General features: G+C 41.7%; 1 protein-coding gene across 4 annotated transcripts in view; it reads right to left on the reverse strand.

Moving 5' to 3' along the window:
* Window positions 1-7,977: 7,977 nt before the first annotated feature.
* The window catches only part of LARP4 (La ribonucleoprotein domain family member 4), a 36,504-nt gene continuing 18,670 nt past the window's right edge, over window positions 7,978-25,811 (reverse strand). For all 4 annotated transcript variants that reach the window (XM_015425623.1, XM_015425622.1, XM_015425619.1 and 1 more), the window contains 9 exons: window positions 24,318-24,371; window positions 23,034-23,243; window positions 22,418-22,521; window positions 16,831-17,055; window positions 16,445-16,493; window positions 15,715-15,873; window positions 14,831-14,949; window positions 10,138-10,306; window positions 7,978-9,902 (listed from right to left, as the gene is read on the reverse strand). In XM_015425623.1, the coding sequence (XP_015281109.1) occupies window positions 9,561-9,902; window positions 10,138-10,306; window positions 14,831-14,949; window positions 15,715-15,873; window positions 16,445-16,493; window positions 16,831-17,055; window positions 22,418-22,521; window positions 23,034-23,243; window positions 24,318-24,371 (1,431 nt within the window). In that variant the 3' untranslated portion in view covers window positions 7,978-9,560. The remainder of the gene's footprint in view (window positions 9,903-10,137; window positions 10,307-14,830; window positions 14,950-15,714; window positions 15,874-16,444; window positions 16,494-16,830; window positions 17,056-22,417; window positions 22,522-23,033; window positions 23,244-24,317; window positions 24,372-25,811) is intronic.

Raw genomic sequence — 25,811 nt, forward strand, 5'->3', positions numbered from 1 at the left:
GATAGGGGATGCGCCTGACTGACTGACGTGCTAGAGCCAATCAACAAGGTGACGGTTGGTGAAAGGGTGGTCCGGAATTAAGAATTTCATCTTCTGACACTGCCAACTTCAACGAGTGGCCCAATTGTGAAGTTCGCAGAATCGATGTGCATTCAGCAACAGGTTCAAGGGATGACCATGTCAGAATCAAATACTTATTATTGGAGGAGGAAGATGACTTCAGCAATGCTTTTTTTCCCACATGCTTGTACTTGATACAAGCCTTTTTATTTGTTGGTTTACAAAAATTTAATCCTACCTTTCTGCCCTACCAAGGTCCACCAAGGTAGCTACCAACATAAAACATACATGATAAAATCACATTTTAAAACCATTAAACTCACTCCCCCAACACACACATTGAAACCATTAAAAACAGAGTTAAAATACATAAAAGACATGAAAACAGCTACATTGGTTAGGAAGGAGGAATCACTGAAGTAGTGTCAAATGAAATAAAAAAATCTTCATGCATTGGCGGAAGATGGAAAAAGGAGACAAGACTAATCTCCTTGGGGGAGACAGTTTCAGAGCTTTGGTGCTATGAGCAAGAAGGCCCTGTCGCGGGATGCCCCCCACCTAATCTCAGGGGAAGGGCACCCAAACCAGGGCCTCCAAAGATGACCCTAGTGGATAGCAGATTCGTAAGGGTTTAAGTTTGTTGGTCCCAAACTGTATAGGTCTTTGAAGGTCAAGACCAGCACCCTGAATTGTGCCCAGAAACAAATTGGGAGCCAGCAGATATAGGCCAAGACAGGAGTGATATGGTCCCTACAACCCACCCCAGTCAACATCCTGGCTGCAGCATTCTGTACCAGTTGAAATTTCCAAACACTTCTCAAGGGCAATCTCACATGAAGTGCACTGCAGTAATCTAATCTAGAAGTAACCAAGGAGTGCCCAGGAGTGGACACAGCTGTTTAACCAGACGAAGCTGGTAAAAGTCACTCCTGGCCAGGAACACTCCCAGATTATGCACCAGTTCCTCCCAGGGAAGTGTGACCACATCCAGAATAGGCGATACCTTAAATCCCAGGTCAGAGCTTCTGTGCACCAATTGTATTTCCATCGTGTCAGGATGGAGCTTCAGTTTATTCGCCCTTATCCACTCCAAATTGCCTCCAAGCACTGGTTCAGGGGTTCTACAGCCTTCCTGCGATCCCCTGCAAGAGAGCTGAGTGTCATCTGCTTATGGGTGATAACCCAACCCAACCCAAATCTCTGGATGACCTCACCCAGCAGTTTCACACAGATGTTAAAAAATATAGGGTACAAAAGGAACCTTGTGGGATTTGTAGGCTAAAGGCCTGAGCAGCAGTCCTCCTGCACCACCTTCTGAAACCTACCCTTCAGGTAAGACCAGAACCAACTCAAGAAGGTACCTCCCAATTCCAGGCCAGATAGGCAGTCCAAAAGAATACCATGATCAGATTCAGATTTATTAATATGGTCAAAGACTAGCATAAATCATATATGAGTAATAAAGTCATAAGTAATAAAGTTAAATAGGATAGCCATATAATAGAAAATAAAATTTAAATTTGATAAAAGATATCACAAATTAAAATAATCTTATGTTAAATTTGAGAACCACTGCTTAAGATAACTTCGCGAACTCTGCCGGCACCCGCAAGAAACCTTGCACAGGACGCTAATTTGTGGATTCGCACCTGTAAGGTGTCAAAAGCCACTGAGAGGACCAGGAGAATCAACAGTTACCCTTCCTCTGTCCATCTCCCAGCGCAACTCATCCACCAAGGTGACCAAGGCGTTTTCTTTAATGCAGAAGCTCTGATGAACTTCTCTCAGGAGATGACAGTAGTGGATTGCTCCTTTTTCAACAATTGCAACCAGAGCCAAGGGCTCTTAAACTGGTCTTGGATCCACCAGAGGTGACAATGATAGGATCTATCTCTTCAGATTTACGGTAATCTTGCCATGCTCATATGACTGTCAGAATCAGCACTGGACAAAGCTTCTTCCCACACAGTAGCTGTCAAATGCAACATTCTGTCATGTCTTGTTTCAGGAGTGAACTGTCTACATAGCAGGCATCGCAAGACATTTGTGCTCACCAAGGCATAATAGACACAAGACATTGTCATCCATATCTGGTGATTTTTTACCTCACAAGACGTGCATTTTCCCCCCCAGAGAGCTTTATTTGTGGTTAGTTACTCTGAATTCTTTGCATTGAATATGGTCTGCCTAAGGCAGAAGACTGTTATTTTCCTCACATGGATCTTCCAAACAAAGAACCTCTCCCCGTGACAGCAGGGCGAGGATGTTCTGCCACCTCTTTTTCCATTGAAAAAGGTGGGGAAACAGTGTGGAGATGGGGAAAGAGCACCCTCTAGTTTTTGAGCTTCACAATCTCTCCATGGCAGCCCAACATGTATGCAGTAACCCCATGTGTGACCGCACTGGTACCACAATCATGAAGTTAGATGTAAGCTAGGTCAGAACGTGGAGGAAAGATTTGGGGGGGGGGGACCCACAATGTCCCTATCTGCCAATCCAAAATTCATTCTATAAATTCTCAGGGGACAGAGGCCACTTTTCTCCATCCTTCCCTAACAGACTGCCTTTAACTCATTCTGTACTATGTTAAGTGGGTAGCACTTGATCCTACCCATTTTACTAGAGTTATTTTCATGTGGCTAATTCATAAAGTATTTTTTTTTCAAACCTAAGGAAGCTCCTGACATTTGAGGAAACCTAACTTAGCTTTAAGTGGTCTGGTTTTGGTAAATCAGGTGGATGTTTTGGCTACAGTTAGCACAGTTATAAAAACCAATGTGGTCCAAGGCATTAAGGGGTAGAGTTAGGGGAGAGGTTACCAAAATTGGCCTATGCAAGCTACAGAAGCAGTGTAATGTGCTTGTTTTCCATTGCATGTGTGGCGTTAGCATACCAGGGCAGGGGCCTTCATGGAAACTTGGGTGCTAATAGTGTGCACAAGTGAGTGGGCCTCATTTAACCTGCCATATGCATACACAGGGCCTTCTGTTTAAAGCAGCCCTCAACCAGGTGTGAGAGGTGAGTTCTCTTGGAGAAAATGGCTGTTTTGGAGAGGGGAATCTATGGAATCATACCCTACTGAGGTCCCTTGCCTCCCCAACCCTGCTGTTCCTAGGCTGTACCCTTAAATCTCCCGGAATTTCCCGACCCAGAGTTAGCAACCCTGTCCATGGGAGGAAAGAGTTAGTGCAGTGGCAAAACACACAAATACCATCACCTCTTCTTTGCATTAAGAGGAAAACAAGATCTGCACAGTAAGAGAAAATGTATCATTCTTTTCTCACACATAGGCTACAGACCTGCCCCTTTTTGTTGAGTTCTAGTACAGCAGGGTTTGCATCTAAACCCACAGTCTCTAGTGCTCATTAACTTATACCTTCTGGTGGATCCAACTATCATATTTCATTTGAAAGGCTGCCTTTATATTCATTGGACAGCCACTTTAAGCTATCATTCGTAACCAGATTTTCCTATTTCACACAGGAAAATCTAGTTGCGAATGATTGCCAAAGTGCATTAAAAGTGCATTATCCAATGTGCGTGAAAACAGCCTAAGTCTACACAACTTGCCAGTAGCATAAACCCATGTGTCTACTGAAGATACAAGCAAGGAAAATAAGCAGTCCTAGAGACTGACATTTTCACTCACCCATTAAAAGTATATTATTTTTCTAGCCCTTGTTATCTATGGGTTTCACACAGGCATAGAACCACCACAACTCTTACAAAGAAGCCTGTAGGTATTTAGGCTTTAAAGCATCCCAAGGACCCATTGCTGTATTTTTAACTCAATGGCCTCAGAATTTAAATTGAACCTCAGCAGCTGAATTATATAATAAAACCCAAGAGAGACCCACTGAACTACTCATAGAATGTGGCTTCATGCTCAGTACAGCGACTGTGCTTGATGCAGCAAGACAGATAAGCCATCAAGCTCCCAAGAAGTCCACATTAGATAGTCACTGTTGATAGTCACTGTTGATGAGAATTGGAGGCAAAGAATTGGAGGCAAATGCTTATTTTGGTTGAAGTTCACTGCTTAACTACAAAATGCAGAATTCCAGATTCTTTGAAAATATGGGGCCCTTAAAACAATTCAGCCTAATTTGGCCAAGGGTTGGTAGTTGGTGTGTGAAGAAGAAAAATCCCCTTCAGTTTTACCATGCTATTGCATAGGTATGCACTACTAGGCAGTTTAACTATACTATTTATGTCTCAAACTGAAATTACTTATATTTTCAATAAGCCCGTTTGCCATCTACTGTTCTTACTGTAACTGGTGCAATTAGATGAAGTTTGACTCTGAAAGGGCCCTAACATTCACACCTTTGAAATTTAATAGTGTTGAGATTGTGTCCACTAACACTCCAATCCTGTATTTTGCAAGTAAAGTCTCCTCTCATTATCGTTTACATTGCCTGGTGGGCCAGATCGTGTTTAACTTCCCAATTGCCAAGCATTTGCCCCTGCTGTGCTTCCAGACTCACACCATCCCCGTCTCAATACACCCTTCCCCTAAACCTGACAAACTGTGCACTCATCCACAATGCTCTTGCCTCATGAGCCACCCCCTGAATTTTGGACACATCCTTACTTGTGATTATCTATCTTCTGCCATCTAAGTCTTCCCCAGTCTCCAACTACTTTTCTTTAACCTCCATCTCGGTAAAATCTCTTGTACAATAGGTGCCCCTACTTTAGGAAATATAACCCATACTAACTTTTCCTCAGGACAGAGCTGCCCAATTTTAAGACAACTCTCCTGTCACTGAAGATGAGTCTCAAGAGCTTCCCCTCCAACTAGGTTAGAACCCCATGAAGTAACTGATTTTGTTCCAAGAAAATAGCAGGAAATAAAATGGGCAAGTCTGGTCTTCCACCTTTTGCTATATTCGCTATTTCCATCAAGTTTTCTGATCAAGTAGAGAACTGACATCTACACACAGAACCTGCCCTCTCTTAAATGCAGGCTTAAAAGTATTGAACATGTATGTTCAAGTATGTCCTTCTCCCCCCTCCCTCCCCCATTTTAATCAATAGGTGGTATAAACAGGTTTGTGTCTGCCAACCGATTTAGCATCTGGACAAAAGGTTGCGTCTTTTAAGGTGGATTTTATTATTTCCTTCTAACAGTTATTTCAATTTCCCATAGCACCTTGGCAATGTCAAAAAACAAATACAAATACATGTATAATTTTAACAATTAAGCATGAACCTACTTTACACAATTTTGTTGTTTTAGACACTTTTGACAACAGGAATAAACCAAACTGACGATGAAGCCAGATATCTGTTATGTTTCCAAATGAGCCCCGTCACTTCAAAAAGTGACACTAAATATCTCGGAGAAGTCAAAACGTTTGCGGGAGAAGTAATAGCTTGACTTATAAAACAGAAGTCATTTGTGCACTAATCACATATGTTTGACAGGGGAGTTTTATACATGACTGAATCTCCATAAAAATAAACATCTCTAGCTATTAAATATAAAATTGTTAAAGTTGATACAGGTTAGTTTGAAGACTGTTTTTTCAGAAGCAAGCCATATGATTAGCTCCCATTTCAAATCCTTCCAAGTATACATTAATACACTCATCTGCTCTCTTCCCAAGTCTGTGCAGAAGACCTTTTAAAACCCAACCAACATCCAAAAAAAGAAAAGAAAAATCAAATGTACCATCCTAAAGGAAGCCCACTCTATGTAATATTTATACAAACATACACAAATAAGAGCATGGTAGACCATTAAAGATAATGGCAACAATCATGTTTCAGAAGGAAATATCAACACTTAAAGAAAAAACCTATTGCATATTTGTTGTAATCAACAATTTACAAAAGTTTAAGCGACCCCCCCCACCCTGAAGTGCATTTGTTGCATCTTGTCTGTATACAATTTTGCATCTTACAAATTTAAAATCTGTACACACGTAGCAGATATTTTTAGCCCATGTGAATATTCACTTGGGTAACAGTAAAAAGAGTGGATATATTCAGACAGTTGATATTGACGTAGTAAGGCCATAGCTATTTAAACTACAGTAAAGCATTAAGTCACTTAATTGCTACTGATCTACCCCAGTTTCAGATTTATTTTCTTCAGGTCATTAAGACGGATCTATTTTAACCTACTGCTTTACATTCTGCCATGCTAACTTAAGAGAAAGAAAAGCAGGAAAAGACTCATGCAAATCAACCATTTCCACTTCATATCGTCCACACCAGACATACAGTAATGTGGCCCAGAGTTATTTACCAAAACCAAGAATGTGGGGGGAGGGGGGAAACTCACATTTCTAGCTAACAAAGAAAATACCTCAAAATCACCAATAAATGACAAAGGAATAAATGACAAACAGAAAGTTATATGTGGTCTTCACCTTCTTGACTGTTTTCTAAAAAAAATGAATTTCCAATTGTAAAAGGCAAGCATCTCAGGTGATGACCTTGTTATGGAGAAAATAACCAGGGCCTGGTTGGTTGACAGTGATGTAATATAAATACAATCAGCAGTTCCATCTCTACTGATCCAACATTTAGAATGAAAATTTCAGTTTTGGTTACGTTTACCAGTACAAGCTATACTGGTATATATTTTTACATTCATCCAATGCTGTTTCTAGCAGATGACAAGAGTTTATGAATAGTTAAGTACCTCTGTCGATCAACCCTAAAAATGAAGACTTGCCAATTAACACTTATAATGCACAGCTATGCAGAAAACAAGCACCATCACAGTTCACATTCTCGCAATTAGACAGTGGAAATGCTTCAGCACTGAATTTAGTTCCCAAAATTTTATTCTTCCTTGTTTTCAGAGTGAAGCGGGAAGAGACATCAATGGAAACACAAGGCATTGCGTGAGAATAAGAGCAACAGCAAGCCCAGATATGTTTCTAATGGTGCAATGACTGCTGGGAGAGTTATGAGCAAACACGTTTTTTCTTTATAACAATTGTATTTACTTGGTTATTCCCTCTAAACCAAGAAGTTTAGACATCCAAGGTAACAGACCGAGGTGAGGGGGAAACAGGATGCTATGTTAGTTAAGCAGACAATTATCAAATACTTGAGTTATAGTGAGCCCCCTAGGCAAGTAATTTCACACTGGAAAAAGCTGTTCACACAATTATACACATACATTGCACAAGAGCCATTACCTGCTGTGGGAAATGCAGGCATGCACGTACACACGCACACATGTCCAGGATGTATAATGCATCCCTTCCAAATGTAAAGTGTTTTGCCTCACAAGAAAGGACTGTGAACTCTACTTGTTTTAACATCCAATAAAGTAAGTTACATTTTAAATTATTCTGACTGAAGATTCCACGCAAACATGGACACGTACACAGGGTATACTTGCATTGCCAAGTCACATTTTCACTAATCTCCTCGCCCAAAACTACATTCTTTTTGAACTGCAACCAAATTTCTCTTTCAGAACTCCAGACTTCTATTATAATTCAAAGACATCATTCATTAGCAATGGCACAGTGCATGTCTACCCTAAGTATATCTGCAGCTGTTCAGTATGTTTTCCATCCCAAGTGCAATTAGGATTTATGATCTTTAAAACATTTTCAAATAGTCCTCTATACATTTTGCAGAATTCTTAACACTTTAAATATTTTTACCTTTTGTGGGTTATGTCCATTATAAGTAAAACCAAAAGTGTGTTTGTGTTAACAGATGTGATCAATGATTTGTGTAAATTTAAAGATTACCAAACCCAGCACAGGTAGTTTAAAATGAATAATGATTAATAAGGTGTAGAAAAAGAATACTAACTGCATAAGTACATATACACTTCTCAAATCAAAAAAGTGATTGCCAAGCTGAATAATAAGTTAGAGAAATGACAAATCTGACTTTATATATATATATATTTCCTTAAAAAAATAGATATGAGTGTTCTCAAAGCCATTGATAGAGAATGCCTACTGAGTAAGAAATTGCCAAGGATTATCTGGCTAAGAAATCAGAAGATGAACATTTTCACAGTTATTTATCTGCCACTGACATTTTAAAGTCATCACTAGCATATACAAATAAGATGTTTGGTGGTATCTCGCAATGGAGTTTTCCAGTGTTCACAACTAACTACTTTAGATTTGTATACTTGCTATTAACTGAGGAAAAAGATATACTGTTGCAAGATACTTTCCCCATACACTTTAATACAGAACCTTGAACCCTAGCATATGAATTTTGGCAGATTAACACACTGACCTTTTCCTATTTCTTCTTTTACCAACTACTATTACCATCTTGTAAACCAGATTGCTTGTTAGACAATAATGTTGTTAATCTCATTAACACAAAGCTACATAAAAGTAATCTCCAATGTTCTCCAAAATAACCTAAACATTTTCATGGCTATCAACTCTAGTAATTGGGGAAACCTACAAGTTACTAAAACTTGCTGTTCAAAAAATCTCCCCTCTAAAGAAAACCTGATCTCCAGTATAGTATGAAGTGCCTTTTAGCAAAAAGAGCTTTTCCAGTACGCCAATGCAAGCCACTCTGCAGAAGTCTAGGTTGGATAAACTCAGACCTCAAGTGGATTTGCCACACTTCTATAGCGTATTCAACAGTTTAAAAGTCCAGGTTTATTAAATGTGATACCAAGAGAATATTTACTGTGCAGTTTTCTTTTTACCTGTATCAGACCTGCACCAGTACTGGAACATTCATTCCAGCTAGATGTGCATAATTCTGTAATAAAGTTGAGAGAAAACTACTAAAGCAGTGGGGTGGGGGAAGCACTTCAGCCCCTAATTAGAGAAAAAGCAAGAACAAATTAAAAATCTTGCCTGCTATTTCTGTTTACTAATCTTGCTGGTTGTATACTCAAAAGTAAAGTCATAGTTTTAAAAGTTGACCAAATTAATAAGATCAAAGACTACATTTCCAAACACAAAATACTACAGTAGTACATTCAGTTATCATCAGTGACTAGATCATGACATAACAAGTATGTGGCTACACTCATTCACACTGACCAAGCATGTCAGTTTTGGGGCTGATTTGTAATGCAAGGCCATTATGGCATACACATCATCCTACAAGCCATACATTAAATAGATTTTTAAAAGTAATTTATAACTTTTACAGAAACACTTTCCTCCCCCAAAAATATTCTTTTGCCCCTCTCTTCTACTTTTGAGGAACATGCTAATGTGTATTTGTTCCTCATTTTCAACAAGCTAATTCATACCCCCAGAATCTATTTCAGGCAGGAATCCTGCTGCAAATTAAACACAAAAAAATTACAAAAATTATAATCTTTATCACATATTTATATTGATTCAATTCATCCAGCATTTTATATCAGTTAGAGATGAATATTGGGACCCCTTCAAGCTCTCTCTCACACTGCAAACCCTGTGCTCTTGAATCTAGTGTCCACTTTCCCCATATTTATGTTTCTCACAGCTGGCCAGTTTCTCCTCCATTGCTCTTTAGTCCACAGTTCTGATTAAATAAAAAGTTTATGATCAATTTTCCTTTGGTGATCGTGGTGGCACATATTGTTCCTTGCCGACACGCCGAGGTGCTCCCTGAGGAGAAGACCTACGTCCACACTGGCGTCTCTGTTCCCTGATTTTTCCTGCAGCTCCCTTTGGAGGCCCAGCGCCTCTGAAGACAGCAAAGTCTTTCACCCTCCCTTCAGGTTTTTCATGGGCCTTCTCTCCTGCCTTTTCATGGGTGCCATTTTCTTCTGCTTTGGCAGGGGAAGCAACATTGGTACGTAGCTCCCTAAGTGGCTGAACAGGAACGGGAGCTGGCTCTTTTGGGGGCTTCTGGCAGACTTCAGCATAACTGAGCTTGCGGGGTTCCTTTGGGTGCCAAAAGAGAATGATTTTAGTGCATAAACACATAAAATAAGAAAAGTATTTGAAGGATGACTATCCTTACTTCTTCTACCAAACAGCTCTGTTCTTTCACTACCCACCTAGGAGACCACAAACAATTTACTCTAAGTAAAACCCTATGCTTCCAAGTCTTCCCATAGCACTACTTGTAAACTAGTATACTTAAAACATTACATAATCTTTGAAAGGAGAAACCTACCTGTACTGTCACAGTAGGCATTGTGTTTGCATTGGTTGTGGATGAAGTGGCATTCGTCCTGGGTGGCTTTACAGCACTAAGGGGGGATACAGACGAGGGTGGCGAAGTCTGGCTTGCGGCCTCTTTCTGCAAATGGACCTCTTCTAGCTTGTTATCTGGATGTGTGGCACTAGTAAACACAATGAGAATCTGGTATTACATCTTACTGGAAAGTAGATTAACTTTTCCACAAGTTCCCAAAACAATGATTCACAAGGACTGAGGGAGGCTTTTAAGGAAACCACAAACAGGCTAAAACTTTCCTATTGCTGTGCTGAAGGTATCACAAAAGAGAAGTAACCCATTCCCACACAGCACAGGAACAGTGTACTACTGCAAATTTTTATTGTCAGGCCCTAGTTATTATGCATGCTTCTGCAATTTTTGTCTACATAGGTCAGATACCTTACAGATAACAATATTTGTATATGCAGCCCAGTTCCTTCCATATAACCTACCTGCTCTTGGGTTCAGGGGCAGATGAAATATGCCAGGAGATACAACAAGAGGCCTCATCAAATCTGAGGATTCTGATTAATGTACTACAGCTGCGGTCACACGGAACAGAACCCACACAAGTGAGACGGAAAACAGGCGGAGTTTCCGGGCGCGATCTCACCGGCACATCTGGGAAGCGTAGCACTCCCGTGACACAACCGAGGCTTCCAGACGAAACTGCGTGGCAAAAAACTAGTACCTCGGAGGTACTAGTTTCCGGAAACTGTGGGGCAAGGGCGGGCGTCTGATCACGTTTCCGGTGGCATCCGGCGCCCGCCCATGTCCCCTTGCAAATAAGGTGGGGTTTTTTGTCCATGTCTCTGTGGATGCGCACACGCACCCAACGGACCATGCGCATTCGTCGTGTACACACAAAAAACCCCCGGTTTGCCGCGGCGCGCGCTTCTTCGTTGCGCGCCGGCTTGTCCTGTGATCAGCACCTCTCCCTTGCCATGGAACCTCCACGGTACCTCCACAGGACCTCCACGGGAGGTCTGATCGAATAACTGCGCAGTAGTTTGCCCCAGGGCAAACAGCCACGCTTCTCCCCCGCAGTTTCCTGCCCGTGTGACCGGGGCCTACAATAGCTTTATCCTAAAGAAAACAAACCGTGTTGTTGCCATACACAGACAACAGCATTTGCAAGAACTCCTTACAAAAAGCACTCCCCTTCAGCCAAGTGACATAAGGAAAGGCACTTGAAGTAGTTTGAACTCACTCCTCAACTCCTTGCTTAGCCTGTTTTCAGCCTTCATTACCAGATGAAATTTCTTTCATTTAAGAAACCTTTTGATGTCCATTACTCATGGATCACTGCCTTGTCGTGGCGAGGGGGCTTGAGCGGTTCGATGAAGCTGTGGGCTATGCCGTGAAGGGCCACCCAAGACGGACAGGCCACAGCAGAGAACTCAGACCAAGTGTGATCCACTGGCAGTATTTTTGCCAAGAAAACCCCATGGACAGTATCAAAAGGCTAAAAGATATGACGCCGGAAGATGAGCCCCTCAGGTCAGAAGGTGTCCAACATGCTACTGAGGAAGAGCAGAGGGCAAGTACAAGTAATCCCAGAAAGAGTGAAGCGGCTGGGCCAAAGCCGAAAGGACGCTCAGTTGTGGATGTGTCTGATGGTGAAAGGAAAGTCCGATGCTGCAAAGAACAATACTACATAGGAACCTGGAATGTAAGATCTATGAATCAAGGTAAGCTTGACGTGGTCAAAAATGAGATGGCAAGACTGAACATCGATATCCTAGGAATCAGTGAACTAAAGTGGACAGGAATGGGCGAATTTAACTCTCAGAAGACCATTATCTACTACTGTGGCCAGGAATCTCGTAGAAAAAATGGTGTGGCCTTTATAGTCAACAAGAGAGTGCAGGGGGCAGTACTGGGATACAATCTCAAAAATGACAGAATGATTTCGGTCCGATTCCAAGGCAAACCATTCAACATCACAGTAATCCAAGTCTATGCCCCAACCACTGATGCAGAAGAGGCTGAAGTGGACCGGTTCTATGAAGACCTACAACACCTCCTAGAACTAACACCAAAAAATGATGTCCTCATCATCATAGGGGACTGGAATGCTAAAGTAGGAAGTCAAAAGGTAACCGGAATAACAGACAAGTTTGGCCTTGGAAAGCAAAATGAAGCAGGGCAAAGGTTAACAGAGTTTTGTCAAGAGAACACACTGGTCATAGCGAACACCCTTTTCCAACAACCTAAGAGGCGACTCTACACATGGACATCACCAGATGGGCAACACCGAAATCAGATTGACTATATAATTTGCAGTCAAAGATGGAGAAGCTCTATCCAGTCAGTAAAAACAAGACCTGGAGCTGACTGTGGTTCAGATCATGAGCTACTCATTGCAAAATTCAGACTTAAACTGAAGAAAATTGGGAAAACCACGAGGCCATTCAGGTTTGACCTAGATCGCATCCCTGATGAATATACAGTAGAGGTGAAGAATAGATTCAAGGGTCTGGATTTGATAGATAGAGTGCCTGAAGAACTATGGACGGAGGTTCGTGACATTGTACAGGAGGCAGCAATCACCACCATCCCAAAGAAAAAGAAATGCAAGAAAGCAAAGTGGCTTTCTGATGAGGCTTTACAAATAGCAGAGGAAAGAAGGAAAGCGAAAGGCAAAGGCGAAAAGGAAAGATTTACCCAACTGAATGCAGATTTCCAGAGAACAGCAAGGAGAGATAAGGAGGCCTTCCTGAATGAACAGTGCAAAGTAATAGAAGAAAACAATAGAATGGGAAGGACTAGAGATCTCTTCAAGAAAATTGGAGAAATCAAGGGAGCGTTCCATGCAAAGCTGGCCATGATAAAGGACAAAAACGGTAGGGACCTAACAGAAGCAGAAGAGATTAGGAAAAGATGGCAAGAATACACAGAAGAACTATACAAGAAAGACCTCGATGTCCTTGACAACCACGACGGTATAATCACTGACCTCGAGCCAGACATCCTGGAATGTGAAGTTAAATGGGCCTTAGAAAGCATTACTAACAACAAAGCTAGTGGAGGTGATGGTATCCCAGCTGAGCTATTCAAAGTCTTAGAAGATGATGCTGTTAAAGTTCTGCACTCCATTTGCCAGCAAATTTGGAAAACGCAACAGTGGCCACAGGATTGGAAAAGATCAGTATACATTCCAATCCCAAAGAAGGGCAATGCCAAGGAATGTTCAAACTATCGCACAATTGCACTCATATCACACGCTAGCAAGGTCATGCTCAAGATCCTACAAGCTAGGCTTCAACAGTACGTGGATAGAGAACTACCAGAAGTACAAGCTGGGTTTCGAAGAGGTAGAGGAACGAGAGATCATATTGCCAACATTCGCTGGATTATGGAGAAAGCAAGAGAGTACCAGAAAAATATCTACTTCTGCTTCATTGACTATGCTAAAGCCTTTGACTGTGTGGATCACAACAAACTATGGCAGGTCCTTAAAGAGATGGGAGTACCAGACCACCTCACATGTCTCTTGAGAAACCTGTATAAGGGCCAAGAAGCGACAGTTAGAACCGGATACGGAACAACTGATTGGTTCAGCATAGGAAAAGGAGTACGACAAGGATGTATACTGTCACCTTGCTTATTTAATATATATGCAGAGTACATCATGCGAAATGCTGGCCTGGATGAATCACAAGCGGGAATTAAGATTGCTGGGGAAAAGATCAACAACCTCAGATATGCAGATGATACCACTCTAATGGCTGAAAGTGAAAAGGATCTAAAGAGCCTCTTGCTCAGAGTAAAAGAGGAGAGCGCAAAAGTGGGCTTGAAGCTCAACATCAAAAAAACTAAGATCATGGCATCCGGCCCCATCACTCCTTGGCAAATAGAAGGGGAAGTCGTGGAAGTAGTGACAGACTTCACGTTCCTGGGATCCCAGATCACCGCAGACTGTGACTGCAGCCATGAAATTAAAAGACGCCTGCTCCTTGGGAGGAAAGCGATGGCGAACCTAAACAGCATGATAAAAAGTAGAGACATCACCCTGCCAACAAAAGTCCGCATGGTCAAAGCAATGGTATTCCCAGTAGTCATGTATGGCTGTGAGAGTTGGACTATAAGGAAGGCCGAGCGCCGAAGAATAGATTCTTTTGAACTATGGTGCTGGAGGAGACTCTTGAGAGTCCCTTGGACTGCAAGAAGAACAAATCAGTCAATCCTCAAAGAAATCAACCCTGACTGTTCCCTGGAAGGCCAGATAATGAAACTGAAGCTCAAATACTTTGGCCACCAAATGAGAAGGGAGCACTCACTGGAGAAGACCCTGATGCTGGGAAAGATTGAAGGTCAAAGAAGACGGGGACGGCAAAGGATGAGATGGTTGGACAGTGTCATCAACGCAACGAACATGAAATTGAGCCAACTTCAGAGGACAGCGGAAGACAGGAGGGCCTGGCGGGAGATGATCCATGGGGTCGCGAAGAGTCGGACTCGACTGTGCGACTGAACAACAACACTGATGCTATCTGGTGTGTTGTCTTTTAATTGGTTATTGTCATATTTAAGTTTTAAATTTGCTGTTTCACTGATTTCCTGTTTTTAACTCTCTTCTTTTCTGATGCAACTGAACAGTTCCAAGAGGTACTTGAAACCACAAACTCCCACATCCCTCAATTACCTTAATCCAGGAGCATCAATCCTACAAGGAGAACTGGTGCTCATTGCAGGCTGAACAGGGTTTTGGCCCTGCTCTTCCTGAGTAGATGCTGGACAACTAACAGTCAACTCTTTGTTTTCCTAAAGGGAATAAAACACAAAAAACAAACTTAAGGAACGAGACAGACTTTAAACAAGAGCTTGCATCAGTCACGGAAGACACAGGACAGGCATTTTAGTAGGGAAGTTCTAATCAACAGGATTTTGTAAAGATGGATTACGCTGGTTCACCACAAGTTCATAAAAACAGCCATAACACAACTGCTCTGACTCAATGCAGAAGTGTAACTGCTGCATTAATGTTGTCCAATTCTGACCTTAGTTACAGAACTCCCCACCTGGGCATTCATCAGTCCAAACTCCCTATGAAAATATTGTTCTCATGTAACCCAACTTGAGTCCAAGTGAGAAAGACTGATTACACAGGTGGACAATAATTAATGTAAGTTTAAAAATAAATATACAGGGAGCATCATGTGTCCCACTGCTGGTCCCCAGATCTGGGGTGCTGGCCAATTCCTGCTTCACTTGCAGCTCCTGCACAGACTGGCATGTTCAATCTCCCCTACTGCTATATCTTCCTCACTAGCTTACTCTATGACAAAAAAATGGTCCTTTTAACCATCTTATTCTGATCATCTGAATGGCCAAGAACAGAAGTGAAATACATATATAGCTGCTCATGTTTGAAGTCCCTCATAATTTTTAATGGAACAGTGCCTAGAACATGGAAATTTCTTCATGAGACCTACAAACTTCTGTCCTGCACAGTACTATTTCTTAAAGACACAACTCTTAATGTTGCAACAGTCTAGAAAGCAAAAGACAAACAGTCACAGTATGTACCTTTTCTTTGCTTATTCCTTTAACAATATCTGACATCCTACTCTCCAAGACTGGGTCTTCTTGAGTTTTTACCATGCTACCAGGCAAGGGAGGGAAATTTGAGGCTAGCAAGTCAAACTTTGGTGTCAAAGTCTTGGTTTCAATTGAAGGCTGGGGTCGCTAAAAGAGAAGAGAGCACACTAGCATACTTTACAGGAACAACACACTTCATGCTCCTATGAATCCATAAGTTTCCCTGGGACACAGACTTGTCTATTTCCTTCTCTTTCATGCAGCGACCCACACAAACACAGAATAATGATAAAACAACTAAATGCTAACAAGATTAATACAATTAGGTTCCAGGAGACTTTTACTGGATCTATATTGTGAACACAGCTCCACTATCATCTTCCCACTTCTACTGCTGCCCCCTCATATCAGAGGACCCCTAGGAACAGTATTTCATGCAGTAGGGGGCAGAAATCAGGAAATATACTGCTATCATCTTTCAACAGCAAAAAAACCCCAGGGTCTGGAGTCAACTGTATTAACTTCATTCATAACACAAAACATTGGTAGAAACTTCACATGCAACACAGAAGGAAACGAAAAAAATTCAGTGACCCAGCACCAAGGATTCATGTCCCAAGGCACTGCCTTGTGAAACAGAAGATCCTTTTTTGACCCAAGTACCACAGTACGTATATGAGTTCAATTATTCCTTGCAGTAAAACCATGAGATACTCACTGAAAGTCTGTCATCGTCCCGTCTCCTCCGGCCTCTGAAAACAGTCCTCCTGCAGAACAACAAAGTGGGGCTTCAGTGAGCGTTCTGCGTGTTGCTATGCTCTCTGATTTTATTGCTATGATTAAGTTCCTACTCATCTATTCTTTCAGGTATTTCATCAGGCTTTGCAGTGCTTTAGGGAAGCACTGTAAGCTCGGTGCTAGAGCTCATGCTTGTCATGCAAAGTCCCTAGACATCTCCAGTCGAAAGGCCTGAAAGCAGCAAGGATGGGAAGGACCTTTGCCTAACACCCCGGAAGACTGAGGCCAGGCAGAATGAATAATACAAGGCAAGAAGGACCAATGACTCAACTCAAGGTAAGGGCCCTGAGGGCCTGAATCCCTTACCTGCCTCTGCCATAGTCACCATTTTGTTCTATCTGAGAAAAGGAAGAATCCTTCGGTAAATAGCTTTGTTCTTGAAGTCCTGATAGTGTATTTGCTTGCCGTTCAGTTTGATAGTTCCTTGAGGTGGTTCTGTGCAGCTGTCCATCTCCTGACACCACACTGACAGCAGATGTTGCTTCTGCAGGGTGTTCAGAGCTACTTGACAACCGAAAAGGAGGCTTCATGCTGGACATATAAAAAAGACATGATTCCTCCAAAGTACATACATGTTTATATTGTCAACATTAAAAAGGGAGGAGAAAAGTCCCTAACCATGCTCACACATTATTAACTGGCAATATTGCAAGATGGTTTGAGCAGGATGCATCTTATAGGAAGAGGGTGGGGATGATGCAGTGGTGATTATGTAAAACTGTCATGGTGGTTTTTGGCAATATTACGTTTTGCAATATTCTGTAGTTTTTGCTGGAATGTACTGGCATAAGACCATGCACTCCTTGGTGAATGCAGACCAAGCATTTATTGGCAAAAATGAGTTTGTTGTATGTATTGATAAAACCTCTGTCAAAGCAACTCAAAGTTGTTTGAAACCAAACTGTTGTGATTAACTTCTTCTGTATCAACAAGAAAAATCACAGCTCTCTGTTTATTCTATATGATTTGGGTTAACAAAAGCCCTCATGTTCTTTGTAGACCAGTGGCTTCCCAACCTGGGCTGGGGACCCCTGGACAGCCATGGAGTTGTTGGAAAGGGTCCATGAACCCATATGTGCACTAAGCTTGTCATTCTGATCTTTTTGTCATTACATATTTTCTCAATCATCAGATACTGGTATTATAACTACTGTCAGATGGGGAGGCTCCGCATTTTTTTTTCCTATGCTAAAAAAAAAGAGTCCTCTTAATCAAAAAGGTTGGGAACCACCATCCTAGACAAACCACAAAGGATACTGGATTGCTTTAAGATGTACATCTCCTTTTGACAAAAGTAACCCTTGTTTATAACACACTAGAAAAAATTACGAGCAATGACCAACCCATGTACTGGTTCAAGAAAAATATGGGTAGCAATTCTGCTTTCACACTGAGATAATTCTCCGTGCAGTTCTCATTGTTGCTGTGAATGCACCAGGCCGGAGGATTGTAACGCCGTGACTGGCGCATCAACTGTTGGAACCTGTAACAGACTAGAAGCCACAGTTGATGTGGGATACAATTTTCTTAAAAAGGAAGGAGGGGTCCTATTGGACAAAGGACGTTGCCATTCTGCTTTGATTTTAAAAGACGATTAGAAATAGCAAGATTGGTAGAGAATCCTAACAAGCTGCTCTCCCTGTTGAGGCAGGAAAGAAACTGGGCCTGGGGCGACTCCCACCACAGGAAACAGAAAGTTTGATTTGTTCCTGCCTTCCTGAGTGACGGATGGGAATCACCCACAAGATGGCCTCCACCTCAGAGGGAGAATGCACAGTTATTTGTGGTGGCAATGGACTGACTACATGGCAATGTCCCCTGCACTTTGCTTCCCTCAGCCCCCTCTGGCTGACATTCCACTCTTCCCACGCTAGCAGAGGATTTTCAGGCTTCCCTCTCCCAACACACACACATATAACAGCTACACTGCTATAATTCTATAGCAATCTATGGTAACAATGTATGCCCCTGAATTTTGCAGATACACACTTTCCTTATACCTCTACAACATGAACAGTTACAGACCGTTCTTAAAAATTAAAGCTAGGAATTCAGAGGAAAGAGTATATTGTTGCAGTAAACTGTTTATGTTATATAATGCTATAGCAATCCAGCTATTACTGATTTTTAGAGCCTGAAAAAAGTCATCCTTCAGTACGACTGGTGAAACAGCAGTGGCAAGGCATGAGGAAAGGCAAATGGTGCTGATGGGGTCCTTAGGAAGTACACATTTTCCAGTCCAGTCTGCCTGATAATGTATTTGGATGGCACTCTATACGAAAAGGTTGAAGAAAAGCAGGTTTGGGAGGGAGTGCTCTGAGGATGGGAAAAGGGCAACTGAAGCATAATAAGACTGTTATGTCACATGGATGCCCCTTAAAGTCCTTTAGTTTGGTAGATAAAGCAGAAAATAGCTTCCATGTGGAAGTAAAGTAAGACACAGTACAACTAAACATAAATCAGAAGCTCCACAAGCTAGGTTTTAAGAGGCAAGAGGCAAGCCACCCTTCAGATCTTCACAATCTTAGCCATCACTGAAAAGGCCACACATTATCAGCCTAAAAATGATAGACAAGAGGAAAGATAGGCCAAAAACAGAAAGTACCAGAGAGAAAAGTCTGAGAGCATTAAAATATGTTCTAACTTCAAATGTCAGACCTGTGTTCTCTAACATACAATACTGATTACTGCTGGACTGAAACTCAAGTTCCATACTTTCCAACAATAGCAACCGAAGGCTTAAACACCTGAGAAACATAGCCCAGAGTCCTATTCGAAGAGGTGTTCTAACTTGGTTGATGTTTCAGAACTCTCAAAAGTGTAATTACTACAGTTCTGTTTTATCAAAATTGTGAAAAGGTTTGATCTCCCTAGAACAGACACTGGTGGAAATAAATTTGTGATCTGCCATCAGCTTGCCTAATTTGGTAAGGCACTGAAACCAAGTTTAAAATGGTTACTACGTAATTATTAAATAATGTTATACAAGCAGACTGTTCAAGATACATACCAGATCTGCACACTTCTGAACCAGTGTATCACGACCTAGCTTGAAGTGGGTGAGGAGTCTAGCATCCTTTATTCATCCCCCGCCCCAGAAAACCAACCAGTCCACAAGAATGAAGGAAAACAAATTCTTGGTTTAAATGCTTAAGTCCCAGTAGAATTACAGGACCCAGTCAGCATTTTAGACATCATGGTAAACAACAAACATAAATGGCGAGTTTCGTAATTCCAATTCAGTTAAAATTAAAGCTATTTTACCAGGTGCCTTGGTTGCTAAAGCTACAGCTTCAAAGTTCAACCTCTGTTAATCACATTGACTTGTGGCCATGAACTTTAGCCTCATCAAATATGTACAGAGGCAGTTGCCACAGAATCTGACAAAAGCAATTATTGTGCTAAACTAGCCTACTATCGTTTTCACTAAATATGAGTTACTCGCATATACAGGAAAGATTTTAAAATAAATATCTAGTTATACATCTTTACAGCTGTACTAGGAGTGAGCCCAATCTAGTGAATGAATTATAGAGGTAGATGTCACGTGCTTGTTAACAGCTTGTTGGGAATGAACTAGTAATTTCTTTTTATTGCTATACAATGCAGATTACATTAGTGCTTTCCATAGCTACTTTTGGGAAACATTCCTTTTCAGCGTAACATGCACAAAGACGCAAACATCCTCTCCATTTCAAGTGACTACCTGGAGTCAACTATCTGGAGTCAAGTGAAAAGTGTTTTAATAAAATTGAGCTGTAAAGCCCTCTTATCTGGAACTTTTCCAGTTAACTGTCCTGGGATTCTAAATGGCAACAGTTCCATGTATATGTGAAAATACTAACATTCAGATTAGTGCATTTGGCACTGATAGCAGATAAAAAAGCTCTTTTGTAGAGGCAGATCCATATTATTTATTTAAAATATTTCTACAACATCTTTCCATTTAATTCAGGCTCTCCGTGTTAGGTATTAGCTTGCTCACTATGACTTTCACCTGCACACCAGCTGCCATATACCAGAACGTATATCCTTCTAGCTCTTAGAAATTACTTAGAAATTACTTTGGATTACAAGAGAACATTTCACTTGCTACCAGGACTGGTTTGGGGGTAGCTTCTTTATGCTGGAGTTTTTCATTAAAAAAAAATCAAAGCAGGAGATGATATGCAACTATGAAATAGACCTCTACTGCCTGAGAAGCTTGCACTACCAATGACTGAAGCCATGTGACATACAAGACAAAGAAAGAGACCTGTCTAGCTCTGACCCTAAAAGCACACCTCAGAGCATCGGGCTGACACACACAGTGCTGGATCATTTACATTCTCATTCAGCACTGGAAAAGCAACACCATAATGGCTAGTTACCTTAATATCCTGGCTGGAGGTTGGCTTCTAGTTCAGGAATATGAATATAATGCCCATTTGCCAGTAATATCAGGAGATGAGTAACCAACAAATGATGACCTGCTTTACTGGGTGGGGGATCCTAATCTCATCACAGACACCATCACTGGCCCTGGGGTCTGCATGGTTTTTGGGCTCTATAGTTCATCCACTATCGCCAACCCTAGGGCCACTGTAGCACCTAGGCCTCAGTGTGACTCCCTACCTCCCTCATTGTTGCTACTACCAGGCATAGCCCCCTGGCTTGTCCACCACTGCTGCACCCGGCACGGCTCCTAGCCTCTGCTGTCCCCCCCCCCCCCAAATTGATACTGCCAGGCCTGGCATGGCTCCCAGCCTCAGCCATCAGGCCTGCCACAGCTCCCTGCCCCCCCAATCACTACTGCTAGGCCTGGCATGCCTCCCAGCCTCAGCCACCAAGACCACCGCAGCTCCCTTGCCCCACCGTCACCACTGCCAATTCAGGCCTCAGGTGCGGGGGACATGGAGCCACACAATACCACCACAGCTTCCACGGCTCTGCCAGCAACAGAGGAGGTGGTAGGTGAGTTGCATGCAAACACTCTTCTTTCCAGAGGGATTTAAATCCCCAGTTGAATGTTTTCAGATTTTGCTGCAAACCTGGGGTGTCTTCCAAATTTACAGAAGTATCTGTTTTATGTCAGTGTGGCCCCAATCCATGGATTTAAGTATTAGCAGATGAAGCCACACTTGATTATAAGAAGATACAGACCATGTTAAATGTTAAAAATGCCCAAAATGGAATAATGGAAATGGATATTTAAACTAGCAAATAAAAAAAAAAAAAAAGATACAGACCATTGCTGCCACTGCACAAAATACACAGAATCAGGTAGTAATGCTGGCACTTCTTTAAATTATCACGTGTTTGGATTGCATGGAGCTGTAAGTCCTAAATTAAGTTATGCTTGAAAAGAACCAGTGAAGGGGGATATACAACAATTATAAAGCCATTTCTTAGGGAAAGTGGAAGCTCCTCCCTAGGAACTAGCTTCAGGGGTTGAGGACTGTAGAAGCTATTTAAAACTGTATCCCAAATCTCTCTGGACAGCCAGGCTTTGTTTAAAGAGGGGAACACTCCACTGGTCACATTTTGTGAAAATGTTGATAATCTTTAAGAGCTAGATTCAAGTCCAGTAGCACCTTGGAACAAGAGTTTCAGGGTATGAGGCTTTCACGAGTCAAAGCATCCCAACTCCTTTGCAACACTGCCCCCCGCCCACAACCTTCAGACTGGGATATAAAGACTCATTGATCTCCATTCCTACTTGTATCTGACAAAGGGGAGCTTTGACTCTTGAAAGACTTGAATCTAGCTGTTCCACTGCAGATCAATACAGCTACCCTCTTTAAAGCACTGCAGAACATCATGCCAGTAACTAGAGAGATGGATGCAATTGTGGTGGCCTAAGTCTTCAAAATGCTTTCACAAATTCACAAAAATACACTGCCCAATTTCTTACCGGTTTCTATGGAATGGACGTCCTATACTTAAAGCAGCTGCATTTGCCTTGTATGATCCTGGCGAACTGAAGCCATTCACAAATGCACCATTCGGAAAGGGAGCCTGCAGTGGATACCAAATATACCAGGAAATAAGAACCCCCTTAATGAAAATGACGGTCAAGCACTTGAAACATATAACCCACACACATGCATGCTCAACACCAAGAAAGTACACAATTTGTGGAAGCAGAAAAGCATAATTTTTCCTGTTGCCAGAATATTCATGTGTTGGGCAACACTAAGGAGCTGGAGGTGTCCTTCTGATGGCGGTGGAAGTTGAGACAGGAACTTCAGGCCCCAGATGAGAAATGCAAACCCTTCATCTCAGAACAATACTTCCAAAAAAGTCTGGATTCCTTCACAGGAGCTTCAAAAACCCTATGCTGCTAAGCTGCTAAAGGCACTTCTTTCTAATCCCCTTGAAAGCACCTCAATCAACCTCTATTTGTGTGAAATTCTGGGGAAAGAATGGCTTGGTTCCTAACTATCTTTTCCAATGGTAATAGTAAATATACTTTCTTTGAAACAAAGAAAACCCAAGAGAATATATTTGAGACAGAAGCAACAACTCACCAAAGGTGTTTCAAAGTAAGGTGCAGGGTTTGGAGACCATGTCTGAGGCACAATGCTGTAGATGGAGTACTGCTGAGGACTATATACAGGCTGCACAAACACTGGCGAGGCAAACTGTGCTTGTGTTTGGACAGGCTGAGCATAAACACTAGAATCCAGTACCCGGTAACCATTCTTTGCAAAAAATGTGTTGATGGCTTTTATCCTGGCCTGTAAGAGAAAGCTCAATTTCAAACTATGCTACATCCACTATACAAGCTAATCTGGAGAATGGGAGGAGGGGGAGTTCTGCTAATTATTCTTAATACTACCCCCCTCCCCATCAGGTTAGCCTGCAGAATATGGTTTGCTTTTGCACAAATTACTGAGCTTTGGGGTAGATGAGAATTCTATTTAAAAGACAGCTTCATACAGATTTATAACAGCTCATGAAGTCCACCTACAGACACATCCAAAGCACCACTCAAACTGCAGGCAAATCAAAATCTCAATGCAAGTCTTTCTTTCAGTGTACACAGCATTGAACAATTAAAAGGCAAATTCAATTTGTGACTACTGCGTTATACCCAACAATGTAATTCTGAAGATTTAAGATTACTCCCTCCCACTCAACCCCCAGCCTACTGGAGTCTCCTGAGTCAGCAGATCCTGAGGAACAGCAAATGGGATAAAGGGAGACTCTGCAGTGAGGAGGGAGACACAGCAGAAAACATCACCCCTCTACTGGAAACATGCGAGCTGTTATGTCTTCAGAATGTTACAGTCTGCACCCTTCAATATTTCTACAACCAAGGCTGGATTCTTCACCAGCTCATTTGACAACACATCATAGCTGAAATTATATTTGAACTAGCAACCTAGAGGAGAAAATTCTCAGTCCCACCATTACTTGGAACAACTAGCACACAAATCCAGAAGTTTCACTTCTGATCCGCAAAATGCTGTTTGAGATTTGGAATATGCCATGGGTTCCCCTTGCTTCCTCCCATCCTTCCTCCATAGTGTGACACTACAACTGCATCACTGCAGTTAAGACTGACCAGGGTAGCCTCAAAGCTATATTTTGTCATCTCCACCATTGAAGGAGGTAGTGGAGAACTTATGAGAAAAAGGAGGCAAGCAGCACATGAGCTTGTGACACAGAGCTTCTAACAAGTTTCCAGTTTCCAAGCCACAATTCAGACATGAGGAATATTACATCTACACTTGTGTTAGGATTACAGTTGAACCTCGTTATTTAACGCTACAACATCCTTTAAGGTCTGGGAATGCTTGGAGACTTACCATTATTGGCTTGCCCTGAAAGGTTTTGACTTCTTCCCGTAAGTATTTGAATGCCTGTACATATATTAAAAACATTAATTGAGATCCATTTCAGTAGAACTGCACTTCAAAGACATTAACAGAACAAAGAGAACAATTAATCTAAATTCAAGTTGCACTACTGCATTTTTAAGAAGAAATCAGGGCTCTTATCTATTTTATTTTAGAAATAGAGCCTTGATATGTAAAGTGCTGCTGTAAGACAGACACAGTCTTTCAAAGCCCTTGACAAAAGCAACTGGTGTTAATTTTTAAAGAGGGATGCACTTTCCTTTCATTCAACATTCTGAATGTCAGTGCAACTCCAGCTGCTGCCCATTATGACTGTTACAAAGAAAAACTATGGCATTAATTGTACCAGCAAGTGCCACAGGCTGCAGGTTCACAATATTTTGTCACCACCATACAGCTACAACATTTGAATGGTAGGCAGTGCTTTCAGTCTGAAACAGGCAGTTTCTAACAAAATAGCCCTTGTAAAATTAAAATCTGAAACTTTTCACTTTCAGGACTGTACACACAGCAGCAGTCAGAAAGATCCTCCTTCCTGAATGGGAAAAGAAGTTCATTTTGCAGTGACAACATTTATGGACCTTTTGCAGAACAACTGAATTTGGAGTAAATTTAAACTCTTAAGTGTACCATTATTATTTATTTATTTATTTTTTAAAACCTAGAATTCTACTAAGGACAATCAGGTTAAACCAATGCACCAATGCACCATTTTTAGAGTCGACTGCTAGACTCTATTAAGAGCAGTATGTATTACAACAAAGAGATCAACTGCCAAGCTAAAAAACCAACAACCCTCAAGAGCTAACACTTTCTCTTCACCCTGCTGGGTCAGCTGGACTGAACACTCCCACACCACAGAGGTCAACTAGGTGGGTCACCGCCGCCTAGTGAGAACATGCCTGGAAAAGGAAACAGCAAAAGTACCTTCTGCATACCCACTCTTGATTCATGTGGGTGTTCTCCTCTCTTGCCCTCTCTTCCCTTTAGAAGAGCTACCACTCTCCATGTGTTAGATTCAACTCCAGTAGCACTTTAGAGACTAATAAGACTTTCAGGGTATAAGGTTTCAAAAGTCAAAGCTCCCTTCATCAGAGTTTTGACTCTCAAAAGCTTATACCCTGAAAATCTTGCTGGTCTCTGAACTCGAATCTAGCTTTTCTACTGCATGGCTACCCCCTGAAACTATTCTCCATCTGTGTGTTTGATGACACCCAGCTTTCTGGATGCCTTTATAAATTCCGTATTTATCATGTTCGCTGTGAGGGACAGGTACTCCAGACCACTATTAGCACCCTCATCACTTGAGGACATGGCAAGATTATGTTTTTGAACTACTATAAATTCAGGTCTGCTTGTAAGAATTTAGACAGTCATGCAATCATTGTCACACAAACGTACAGGTTCCAAAAGTACCGCTATACAATCAGAAGTTCCCCCTTG

Source organism: Gekko japonicus, unplaced genomic scaffold (genome assembly GCF_001447785.1).
Source record: "Gekko japonicus isolate JY-2015 unplaced genomic scaffold, Gekko_japonicus_V1.1 scaffold990, whole genome shotgun sequence".
Classification (NCBI taxonomy): domain Eukaryota; kingdom Metazoa; phylum Chordata; class Lepidosauria; order Squamata; family Gekkonidae; genus Gekko; species Gekko japonicus.